At 33.8% G+C, this 12,554-nt stretch overlaps 1 protein-coding gene across 2 annotated transcripts in view; it reads right to left on the minus strand.

Moving 5' to 3' along the window:
• Positions 1–459: 459 nt before the first annotated feature.
• The window catches only part of APP (amyloid beta precursor protein), a 112,263-nt gene continuing 100,168 nt past the window's right edge, over positions 460–12,554 (minus strand). For both annotated transcript variants that reach the window (XM_014057211.2, XM_014057210.2), the window contains 4 exons: positions 9,387–9,440; positions 3,984–4,084; positions 3,153–3,299; positions 460–1,727 (listed from right to left, as the gene is read on the minus strand). In XM_014057211.2, the coding sequence (XP_013912686.2) occupies positions 1,626–1,727; positions 3,153–3,299; positions 3,984–4,084; positions 9,387–9,440 (404 nt within the window). In that variant the 3' untranslated portion in view covers positions 460–1,625. The remainder of the gene's footprint in view (positions 1,728–3,152; positions 3,300–3,983; positions 4,085–9,386; positions 9,441–12,554) is intronic.

Here is a 12,554-nt window from a genome sequence, read left to right on the forward strand (position 1 = left end):
GGATAGCTCAATGGCAAGGATAATCGGTGGCTGTGAAAGGGCAGGGGCTGAACATATCATAAGACTGCAAAATCTGTGTGCCCTTATTACCATAGAAGATATGTTAATCCAATGAACCAGGAGCTTTTTGACTAAAATTACATCCTTTCCTGCATACCAGAATGCAGCCGCCTTTCTTGTCAGTTATTTACAAAAATTAAAGCATGTTTCTTGAAAAGTTAATCTATTGCTTCCTTAAATATCCTCATTACCAGGAGATTATCAGCCTTGAAAGTTTGATAAGATTTCAGTAATCTAAAAGTAAATCACACTGAGCTCACTTGGATATAACAACATTAAAGATCTTGTGAGGATCAGCTTCCCAAATTTGGTGCTTACCAGGAGCATTCTTCATGGAACAAAGTGTTCAAGCAAGTAATATAGCACAGTTATCAGAGAATCACACTAATACAATAAGACTCCTCCAGGAATGTATTTATTTACATTAAAACACTATTATACAAACTGAAAAAAGACATTTTGGAGGGAAGGCATGCCAAGGCAAACACCCTCTCACCCACTGCTAGTTTAATCTATTGTATTTAAAGAAGAAAGTATATGAATCATGTCTTTTTGCAGAAGAAAAAAAACCTAAACCCCCCCACCCTCCCACTTGATGGTCATTATTAAAATTATTCCTCCCAAAAGGTAATATCTCAATCCAAGTAAAACTCTTGCCCAATAGTCTTATTTGTAATTTATTTATGTAACACAGTATAGAAAGCTATCAATTCATAAGCAACAATTCTGTATATTATCCTGCAGAAACATTTGTAAGTTCCCTATATTTTTTTTAAACCAGCAGGCATTTCTTCCATCCTTCCCCTTCACCCTGCCCTGGTATAAAAGTGCTCATGATTTAACAGAGATGATATTTTTTCTTTTCCTTCCTTCTTTCTTTTTTAGATGAAAAGATACATGGCAAAAAAACTTTACTCCTTCAATGCCTAAAGGTGTGCACATAAAACAGGCACAAAGAAACAAATGTGTATTCCCATGATTTTCTACATCACTAGTGCAGCAGAAGCAACAATCTGTACAATAAAATGCAACTGCAGAGGAAAATAATTCATCTGGAATACTTTCTAAAAAAAATTCCAAAACATTTTGTCTTTAAAATGCATAGTAAGCAGAAAAAGGAAAACTTGGCGAAGAGAAGCAGCTCAATCCCACATACACAAAAAGCATCCCTCATCAATTCTTAAAGTATATTTCAATTAGGACTTAATTTTTTTTGTTCATCACAAATCACAAGAATAATATACAACTGGCTAAAGGAGCTGTATGATAAATAATCAAGAAATAATCTATCCATGCACTAGTTAAGTACAGCTAACTTTACAGTACACAAAAACATTCATTAATAATGTAGTGTAAAGACTGAAATGTCAAGAAAGAGTACATTACTGATTTTATAATTCAAGTTCAGGCATCTACTTGTGTTACAGCACAGCTGTCAAAAGGCGATAATGAGTAAATAATAAAACATTGTTTTGTTTGCTTATTTCCATATTACTTTCAGCTGAACATCGATGGGCAGTGGAGCAATCACTTTGCTGTCCAATTCATGAGGTTGCTATGGTGTTCTAGTTCTGCATTTGCTCAAAGAACTTGTAGGTTGGGTTTTCGTAGCCGTTTTGTTGCATCTTAGAAAGGTGACGTTCCTCTGGTGTCACTGCAGCATCCACCTAAAATAGGACAAAGGAGACTACAGTCAAAGACCAACATGGACAGACCACAATTGTTTGTGGGGCCTTTGGTGCTCTCTGAGCTTGGTTGTTTGACTTGCAGATGTTTTGTTACCAAACTAGGTAATATCATCAGTGCTAGTAGGGAGTGACGTTTGCAGCTATTTTGTATCTTAATGGCCATTAATACATAAAATGACAGAAAACCCCATTCTCTTATTAGCACTGATGATGTTACCTAGTTTGGTAATGACATATCCACAAGAAAATCATCAAGCTCAGAGAGCAGCAAGTACCTCACAGTTCAACCCTGAGGTACAAATATTCTTTTCTATTGATACAATTGCTGATTTATTTATTCATTCCCAGCATTGGTATTCCCCTTTTTTGTACAACTCGATGCAAATCTAAATCATTCAATAATATAATTAAATATGTTAAAATCTATAATAGCTTACTTGTTATTATAATAATAGTGTAGTTTTAATTAGTAGTTTCTTTTGAACATTACAAACACTGGCATTGTATAATTATTTTTGTGATTACTATCAATAATGTAATTATCTGATCTCTTGGTTAATAGGCAATGCTGAATATGTCATCCTCCCCAATTTTTTATATGGAGGTACTGAAATAACATTTCTAGATATAAGAAATATTGTATAAAATCCACTGTTTATTTAATATTTGTTTAAGCCAGTGGTTCCCAACATGGGGCCCATGCCCCACAGGGGGGCAATTTGATTTTTAATGGAGGCAATTTGAACCTTGTTTAAACCAGGTTAATGGCCTTTTAGGTTTTCTCCGAGTGAGTAGAGTTCACTTTTTGAGTAAAGTAAGAATTATATGTCACAGGGGGAGCATCAAGATGTTAGAGATGTTTAGATGGGGCATGATTTAAAAAAAAGGTTGAGAACCCCAGGTTTAAGCTGTTTAAAAAGTAGATGAATGTTCAGTCCTATTACAGTCACTCAAATAACTCAAATGAGGATTGGTCCTGGAAAGCATCAGAGCTGTCATTGTGTTTTACATCCCAATAGATGCTATGCAGAAAGACAATACAGTCAGTGCTTTGATTAAACATTGTGTAATTTAATACATTTAAAATTGTGAGATATACCTTTTTAATACCTTAAGACTATAGAGATAGACAATGTATTTCATGCTGTTGTGTGGGTGATATAAATAAACAACTAAAATTTAAGTTTAAGCATTCTTTTGGAGGACAGGTCTATGTATCTAACAGGAATATTAACCTGGAGAAATTGACTCATACTAAAAATAAGAATATTAAGGATACAGATGACATATCATACAGATAGTTAACACCATTCTATTAAAATACATAATCTACACAGATGGATTTAAATCTATTTAGTATTGTCTGAAATAATGTATGGAATAATATTTATGAGTTTCATTTACCTCCACTACACCATGATGAATAGATGTATACTGTTTCTTCTTTAGCATCACTAAAGTGAAAACAATGACTGTGGCAATGACGACACCCCCTACCATTAGTCCAATGATGGCACCTTTATTTGAACCTACATCTTCAGCAAAGAATACCTAAACATAAAAATAATAGGTTATTATGTAAGAAGATAACATAATTTCCAATGTATTTTTTAGCTTTGCAAAATGATGCATTTGCATTGTACAATCCAATAATTTCTCCAAAGTGTACAAGTTTAAATAAAATATTGTTTCCTGAGGCAAATTATTATGATCTGATTCTCATATTTTAAAGGTGCCGGTTTCACCACTGATTTTGTTTGTGGAAAGCCAACAGTGAAAGTCACAAAGCACAATCATGTGACCATGGGACACTGATGTCATAACTGCAAGCTGGGTGCCAAGTGCCCAGATCATGTTCACATGACTGAGGGAGACTGTGCTGGTTGTAAGTACAAGGTCTGGTCGTAATTACTATTCATTAAACATTATTGTGATTTTGAGTAATTGCTAAATGAATGGTGATTAAACAAAAATCACCCGTATTTATGATTTACCAAAAATCTATATACTACATGTTTACATTAAAATATAAAATAACATATTGTAACATGTAGCATAAAGTGTAAGATTTGTACTACGAAAAATGTTATCCTACAATGTAAGATAATATGGTTTCTCAAGATCCAGATTTCAGTAATCACAGGACACCATCCTACAGAAATGTATATGAAACAGGTTCATAAACAATTGTTTAATTTTAGCTAAATTAAATCTAAGAATTGAGACTACACTTGCCAGTTTCTGATGATGTACTTCATATCCTGAATCATGTCTGTATTCTGCATCCATCTTTAATTCTGAAGTTTCTTCTGTCTTAACATTGGTTAATCCAGAGCCTGAATTAAACCAAAAAACCAAGCAATTACTAAAAACAAACTTTTGAAAATAGTTATATGAACACCATAAACCATGGCTACCAGCATAAAAATATTAAGAAATGCAAATGAAAAATTAGGGGGTGAAAGTTAGAGTTAAACAGTGAAACAAAGAAAAAGACTACACAAGTAATTTAGAGACTACCAACAATGTTCAGAGGAAAAATAGGCCAGGTAATTAAGTTGGAGCAAGCTTGAAAGCATGAGTCTTATTCCTGGCACTAAGTGAGACTGCTGTGCTTGACTGTTTGAATTGGCCCACTGAGACATCTAACATTAACATAAATTAACATCTAACATCAAGAGAATCTTGATTGCAGTTACATGGTGATAATTGTTTCATTTCTCAAAGTACAAGTTCAAAATAACATTTGTGGCTCATTGTGAGAACAGAACATGTTAGATAATCAGGCCCTAAAGCTATAAATACATACAATTGTAAAATGATGGTTATGCACTTCTTAGTCAAAAGATCATTGCTAATGAATAATAATATTTATATCCTGATATTTAATTCTGATTTAAATTAGTAATCGGTAACTCTAACTCATGGCTGAATTTTATCAAGGCTGCCATTTATTTATGTATTTAACCAGGCTTATATGAACCAAACCTGATGTATGTAACATGTAAAGAATGTTAAAATAGCAAAAATAGCTGAGCAATGAATAGCATGGAGTCCCTATCTCAATGGATAATATATCCATACAGCTGTATAATTTTACTCAACAAGAATCTCTTTCAAGCCTTTCTTCCTCAAAGTTCTATTGAAATCATCAAGTTTGACTTGCTTTCCTAAATCTCAATTATGTTGTGACGACAAGAGACTTTACTATTTACATGTGATAGTTTATCAAAATTGCAGGGGTAAGTATGCTGAAATCTCATGAGATGTAGAAATGTTGTAAGAGGTATGTCTGGATAGTGGACACTGCAGTAGCTGGAGGCAGCACAGTAGAAGAGAAAGCACTAGAGAAAATTACAAAATAGACGCAAAAATAGAGTTGGAATGACTGGCAAAAGAAAGCAAAGATAGAACCAATCTTTCGTGTACAATCTCAAAACAACTGGAACACTATTTTAAATCCATCAGCACTGACAAAATCCCCATCAATCAATTGCAAAAAGCAGCTTTACTTGATGCAGTTTACATCTTGTGACATACTTTTACCATCAAACAACATCTCCCTATCCCAGGTCTTTGGAAAGAACTCACTCAATGGATAAAAACACTAAATCCACTTTAAACAATCTCGCTGGCTATGTGACAAACCACAAAAATGTTATTTACAGCGATGTTTTTCCTCAAGGAAAATACATACTGCTTTTTCTCTCACTTCTTCCTAAATGATCCCTTACATTATTGCAATATGATTTAATAAGGCAAATATATGCAAATTTGCCACAGATCTGATGCCAGAAAAAGGTTTGTGACAGGTTTGTCCATTGCAAAACAATAAAGCCAGGCTCTGGTGCCTTATGCCATAAAATGTATTTGTGTTGGGTGTGAAATTTTGCTACTTGTATAATAGATGGGGAAATAGGGGTATCTGTCAATCTTTACAGAAGTTTTTTAAAACAACAACCAGCAGTTCACAATTTCTTGCTCAGTATCAATATAAATCAATATAAATGCTCAACATTATAAAAATAATGTGCCAGTATGTCTTCATGTCGAAACATTCTGGATGTTAGTAAATCTTGCAAAAGTTTACAGTTTCCATTTTATTCCAGTGAGATCAATACATAACTGCCAGACTAAAAAGAATGTATTTGTTAATTTATACTTTTCTGTGCTTATCTAGTGAAAGCTAGATGCTTAAGTTAAAAAAGTGGAGAAGCAGAGTCAACAGTGAGTTACTACTTTAATTCAATCTTTAGGGAGTCATATCTATATAACTACTGAAGACATTAATTTCTTCAACAGTTTATTGTTGTTTAAATTACTACTCTATATCACAGGGTCATGGTGAAAGCTGGATGAGGAACTGCTATATACATGGCATGATGTCCTGAAGGAATAAATTTAATAAATGTGAAGTGTAATTAGTGTATTTTTGAGATGCAAGTCAGTAATTGTTTTTAGAAAATCCATATTTTGACACAATATTTAGAACTTTTGAAATTATACCACTCCTCATTTAGTAACATATCAGTTAGTTACCAAAATAATAATTAGTGACCTCTTACAAATACAACTAATTTTTTTTAGAAAATCATTTTTTCACTAATGTGCAGTTTGTGTACCTGACAAAAACTTTCAGTCTGAAACTGAAAGCAGCAGTGCTGGCTTCTAATGAACTAATTAAGGTCACATTGCTGAGTTTGTTAAAGTAATATCTGCCTTGAGTAAGAGCAAAAAAAAAAAAAAAGGAAAACGAAAACAGATCAAGCATAGGGCAATGTAGGGCAGGGGTATCAAACTAGTGGCCCACGGGCCATACATCACGCGCAGGCCATGCCTACCCCAGCTCCACAAAGGCAAAAAAATGTTGTGATATATCATGAGGTGATTGAATTTGACACCCATGCTGTAGGAGATAACTTTATCTGAATTAGATGACACAGATCTTCCCAGCTTTTTTTCCTTTCTTTTCTTCCTTTCCTCTCTCACACATACAAACACTCACAATGATTTCAAAATGACAAAGTCAATTGAACAGATTGTGACAGCTAAACCAGGAGAGGACATAGTTTAGAGGAATAAATCTGTATGAGAGTTTTCAAACAGTTCAAATTTTCTGTACGATCAATAAAGGTTAATGAATAACAATGTTTAATGTCTTAGCATACAGTCCAACAATAAAAATTAAATATCACAGGATGAGATTTTTAATAGGGCAGTTTCAAGAACAATATATTTTGCTAGTTAACACAAGGCATTTCATTGAGTGAACTGTCCATTTTTTTCTTACCACCCCTACCTTAAGATATTTTTCCTTGAGAAAACAGACATCAAAATAACATTTTTCATCTTATAATTGAGTGATTAAAGTCAATAAGAATTTACAAAGTCAGCAGATAAATTTCTGAGCAGGTTTCATTGAAGATGGAAACAGTCATTTATTTTTAAAATATTTGTAGCGTTTACAGAATTTGAGGTATATTTTTTTTTCCAAAAATGTCACATTAATTCTAAAGGCCTGTAATTGGTGATTGGATATGGAAAACAGCAAACAATTAAAAGCAATTATTTAACTAGTTGTTGACTTCGTGACCCGTCAAAAGCGCGTTCCACAAAAGCACAGTCGACGAAATCGCGTATGTGACATCATCACAACGCGACGAAAAAGATCGAAAAATTGAAATAAAAATTAAATTACAGCAGGCCGATTCACATAAAGGTAAGGGTTAGGTTAAGGGTTAGGCTTAGGTTAAGGGTTAGGGTTAGGGTTAGAGCGTTAGCGTTACGTTTAGCATTAGGTTAAGGGTTAGCGTTAGGCTTTTCGTTACATTAAGGGTTAGGTTTAGGGTTAGGTTAAGGGTTAGGTTTAGGGTTAGGTTTGGTGGGGTTAGGGGAAGGTTTTAGCTTTATTTTTACATTTTTCGATCTTTTTCGTCGCGCTGTGATGACGTCACATATGCGCTTTCGTCGTCCGCGATTTTGTCGTCCGTGGTTTTGTGGTAGAACTGTTGACTTGAGGAAACTAAAATCCCTCCTCCAAAACTGCACTATTACATATATTTTATTAAGATTTGTTGAACACTTCAATAGGTCTTTTTATAAAATAAATAAAATGCAGTTAACAAGTTCAATCCAATAATCTTTATATGTAAGCTGTCTTCTGTAAAACAAGGGGAATATTTGGTGATATTTATTTTGAACTGTAATTTTCTTTATTTTTAAATGTTGCATTGTGCAACATGATTAATATTAAACTTTGATTTGTTTTTGCTTCAAAAAATATTAAATTTTCTTTCCTTATGGTCTTAATGATACACCCAATAAATGTCTTGTGAATCATAGATCAGTGTTATATGTTTATCTTATATGACACTGGGCCAAAATGACTTATTAGTAAAGTTATTTTAATGTTTATTATACACCAAAAATAAATGCCTCCAAAAGCCATTAATTTTATACACATACCCGTATTTTTCGGAGTATAAGACGCATCAAGATTTTGAAGAGGCAAATTTAAAAAAAACCTCTCAAAAACAGCTCATTTTTTGCAAAAACGGGCTCACCCCCCCCCCAGGGGCATGAATAGCCCTTAGGAGTGCTCCTGCGGTGGTGGTGGTAAAAAATTAACAAAAAATGATCCATTTTTCACATAAACGAGCCGGTTATTCATAAAAAAATGGGCATGGATAGCCTTTAGGAGACTTAGGTAAAATTCAGCAAAAAATGGCCCTTTTTTGCTCATTTCTGCCCTCAGTTCCCAGGAACTCTCTGAAAGCCTCCTAAAAGCTATGCACAGCCATTTTGATGAAGGGGTGGGGTTTCGGGAGGCAAAAAATGCTGTATTCAGTGTATAAGGTGCACCCAGATTTTCAGCCTCTTTTTTGAGGTAAAAAGGTGCGTCTTATACTCCAAAAATACGGTATATCCTCATTTTGATATATTCCAGTTATGCTCATGAAAGAAGTAGAAAATGCTATTTACTATTGTTTAACTATTTTTAATATTTTTACTAAAGTAGTGTGGGTAAATTACATTACATAGTAACTGAAAGGAAAATTATGAGGCAGTCTAGAAAATGTAGCTTAAAATAATATTTGCATTTTGGGCTAAATAGATGGCACATTTTAAAGCCTTATTAAACATTTATATTTCATGTGTAAAATTGTAACATGAAATATTACATATTTTGAATATCAAATTGATGCTGATGAATGTTAAGAATATAGGGGGAAAACTACATAGGAGCAATATGTCAATGAAGACTCAATCATTCAGGCCAAAAGTATTTAAAAGAAGTTAAATAAGGACAACTGGACTAATATATACTTAACATACTTTGGTCAAGTTGCCCTTATTTTGACTTTTTTAAATACATAGGAGTAACAATTACCTAAACCGTTCAGTCAGTCACCCTATTCTTAATTTCATCATATTGTTGATATTTATAATTCATGAGTCAATGGAAATATTGAAGCAAGATTATTTTGCTTGTGTGTTACTGTTGTTAAATCATGCCTATGCAAAGACAGAGGAACACAACAGAGAAATATGAGAAAGAAAAGATGATTCCTTCAGCTCAAGCCAAACATAGACATGCAGGACAACACAAGTTAGGTAAAAGCCATGCCAATTATATACCTGGTCGTGTGGTGAGTCCTCTGTCTGCAGCTGGACGGGCATCAACTGGCTCAACTGTGTATATGCAGCCAAAGAAATAAATAAAAAGGAAAGATAAAGAGCAAATAAAAAGAAATAAACAAAAACTTCAAAAACAATTTGCCTGTGGTTTTGATTGGGGCAGGAAAGATATGTGCCATAAATGAAGTTACAAAAGCATCAGCTGAGAAAAATATCTGCTTTAAGTTAATCCTGAAAACAAGAAAGAAAGAAACAAGAACATTTGAAACTAAATGTATACATGCCAGTGACATCTTACTGTAATTAATTTCTAGCTTACAATTTAGCTGTCCTGAATCAAAATAATAAACAATTATGTGATACAATATAAAAAGTATTTCTTTCAAGGTGAAACAAATTATCCTGTTTTTTTAACAAAACTGATAACATAAATATCACAAATAAATACATACCACTTATTTTATGGTAGTTCTTACTCCATTCATTTTTCTTACCCTTTAGAGGTTATGGTGCTGTCGTTCAATCATCATCAAATACTATCATAAATCTCAAAAACATTTATGCTTCAGTCTAGCTTGTAACAGAATAACTGAATGAAGCCTTAAGAAGTTATCATCTTTTCAAAACCAATATTCTGTATCTCTCTAAAAAATCATTTGTAAAAAATATTTTGGAAAATATCTGTGCATGGATCACAAGTCCCATTATTTTTAAGCCAAATTAGAAATTACAAGAATTGCCACCCAATATATTTGAAAGGCATTTGATTAGAAAAGATAGTCTTGATTATAACAGTTCTATAATTATAAAAGTTCTTTATAGAAAATTATAGCTACAAATAGTTTTTGCTTTGAAATCCAGCTTACCTGCCAAGTCATTACAATGCATTGTAACCAAGTTTAATATTTAGTTCATTAATGCCTACACTCTTATATTTGACATTGTGAGCGCATGCAAATTTATTATTTTCAAAATAGCAAAAGATATTTAATTAACTCAGAATTCTCACTCAAGGCACAAATACCCCGGGTCAAATTATCCTACTTCAGACACATTATGTAAAGACCTGCCTCTCTGGAGAAAGATTTAATGCTCAAAATGGTAGAAGAAAGAGTAGAGGAAGAACTGAAGGAAGGTGGATGAACTTAATTATAGTGACAATATATTTGACTCCAGATCATCTGAAGGACCAAGTTAGAGATGTCCATGTTATGTCATAGAAAAAAATAATCTATGTGGTTGCTCAGAATTGACCCTAACTTGTTGGCACATAGTAAAAAAGCTAGGAGTGCGGTTTTTATTGGAAAAGCAGACAATATAAAATCAACAATAACAAGTAATAATTACAAAATTCATAAATGTACAGGGAATGTAGAATATATCCATATGAAATATGAAATTAGAATCAATATGTCATCGGTTACTTTTAGTAGAAAATAACTTTTAAAACTCTGTCCTGCAGCAAGACTCAGGAGATGGCATGCATTTTCTATTGCAGAGGAACAGCATGTTCCATGGTCCTGAATTTTTTAGCCCTCCACAAAGTTTGAAAGGCCTAGCCTTTCCACAGGATACTGAGCTAGGATAAAAGAGGAGCTCATTTGTAACTCTCCAAAAAGGATTGCAGCCTTGGGCCTTGCTATGCTTTTCTTGTGTATGTGTAATACACAAGAAATCCTTGACCACAATTGGGACCAGAATTTCCACTGCTGAGCAAGAAGGTTGTTAAGTAAGTCATGCCCAATTCTACAACATGTTTTGCCCCAATTGTTGCAGAACCATTTCAACTGTTGGATCATATGGCTGTTAAGTGAATCCAGCTTTCCTCATTGTCTCAGCTTGTCAGAAGCTGGTTGGTTGCAAATGGAAGACTGCAAATGGAAAATCTTGTGACCCTGGTACACTGCAACCACTGTAAATAGATAGTGGTTGCCAAGCCCACTAATTTTGATGACATGGCTGTAAGGAAGCTGCAATGGGCATACATGTGAGAACTGGTCATGTCACTTTGTCAGTTCTGTTGTAACTTCAAACAGTCGTTAAATGAATGGTTGTAAGTCGAGCACTATCTGTGTGTGCTTTCATCTTGATCTATTTTTTATTTTCATTCCATATTGCTAGTTGGGCAATCATATTAACTGACAAAATAAATAATCACAGAACAGTTAATGTAAATGTACTTACAACATAAAATTTGAATACAGAACCCTTCGAACCAGTGGTGATTTTATTATTCATCTCCAGGCTGAGAATTGGATAAGTAAGAAGAAAAACCCACGTGAATTGTGGGATTTATAGTATCAATCTGTGAAAGCTTTTGTACTTCTGTTTTGTCTTTCTGAGCTGTCAACAGAAAATATTTTTTGGACTGCAGAGTTTTAGGCAGGGTCATCCATTAAAATCTTGACTGAGTGGAAAACCTGATTTTTTGCAGAGGATTCAAAGGTTTGCATCCATTTATTTATAACATTTCTATATTGCTAATCTAATTAGCTTTGTGATTATTTTAAAAACATAAAATCACACCTCCTTAAAAATGGCATCAGAATGATTCCTATGCCCTTCTATATCCTTCAGCAGCCCAAAATGCTACCTAAATGGTGTGCTTTGCTCTGGAAAACTGTAAGCAAGGATGCCATCTGGATCTCCACAGATAAGGTTTACATAAAATAGATGACCATAATTTGAAAAGTATCATTGTAGCCTTGTTCTCTAATCTCATGAGAGGGGACTCATACTGTTTTCTGGGCCAAATAATCTGGAACTGATTCTATCTGAAGCAGGTGCTCCCACAGATACTGGGACACCATGCCAGGAAGGGCTTTATAGATTATGTTACCCGTGTGGCTCTCATGCACTGCAAACAGGCTGCTGCATTCTTTGCCACTTGCAGCTTCAAGTCAGAGCCTTCAAAGGAACACTCATATAAAGAACATTTCAATAGTAAATCCATAAAATGATGAGGATCTAGGATCTAAACTACTAAGTATATTGGCAGTTACCAAAAATGTGAGCATATGCAGCTTCTCCCGTTTTCACAAAAATGAGGCTTCATTAGAAAGCAAAAGAATAACTGGAATGCTTGTAGTATAAACTTAATATTTCTAATAAGTACACTAATCAGGACCTTGAGGTATGTTCCTTGGATTGTTTTCTGCTAGGATGTTG

The sequence above is a fragment of the Thamnophis sirtalis genome, unplaced genomic scaffold (assembly GCF_051295495.1).
Source record: "Thamnophis sirtalis isolate CommonGarterSnake01/CBP01778 unplaced genomic scaffold, rThaSir2_p1.2 scaffold_8, whole genome shotgun sequence".
Lineage (NCBI taxonomy): Eukaryota > Metazoa > Chordata > Lepidosauria > Squamata > Natricidae > Thamnophis > Thamnophis sirtalis.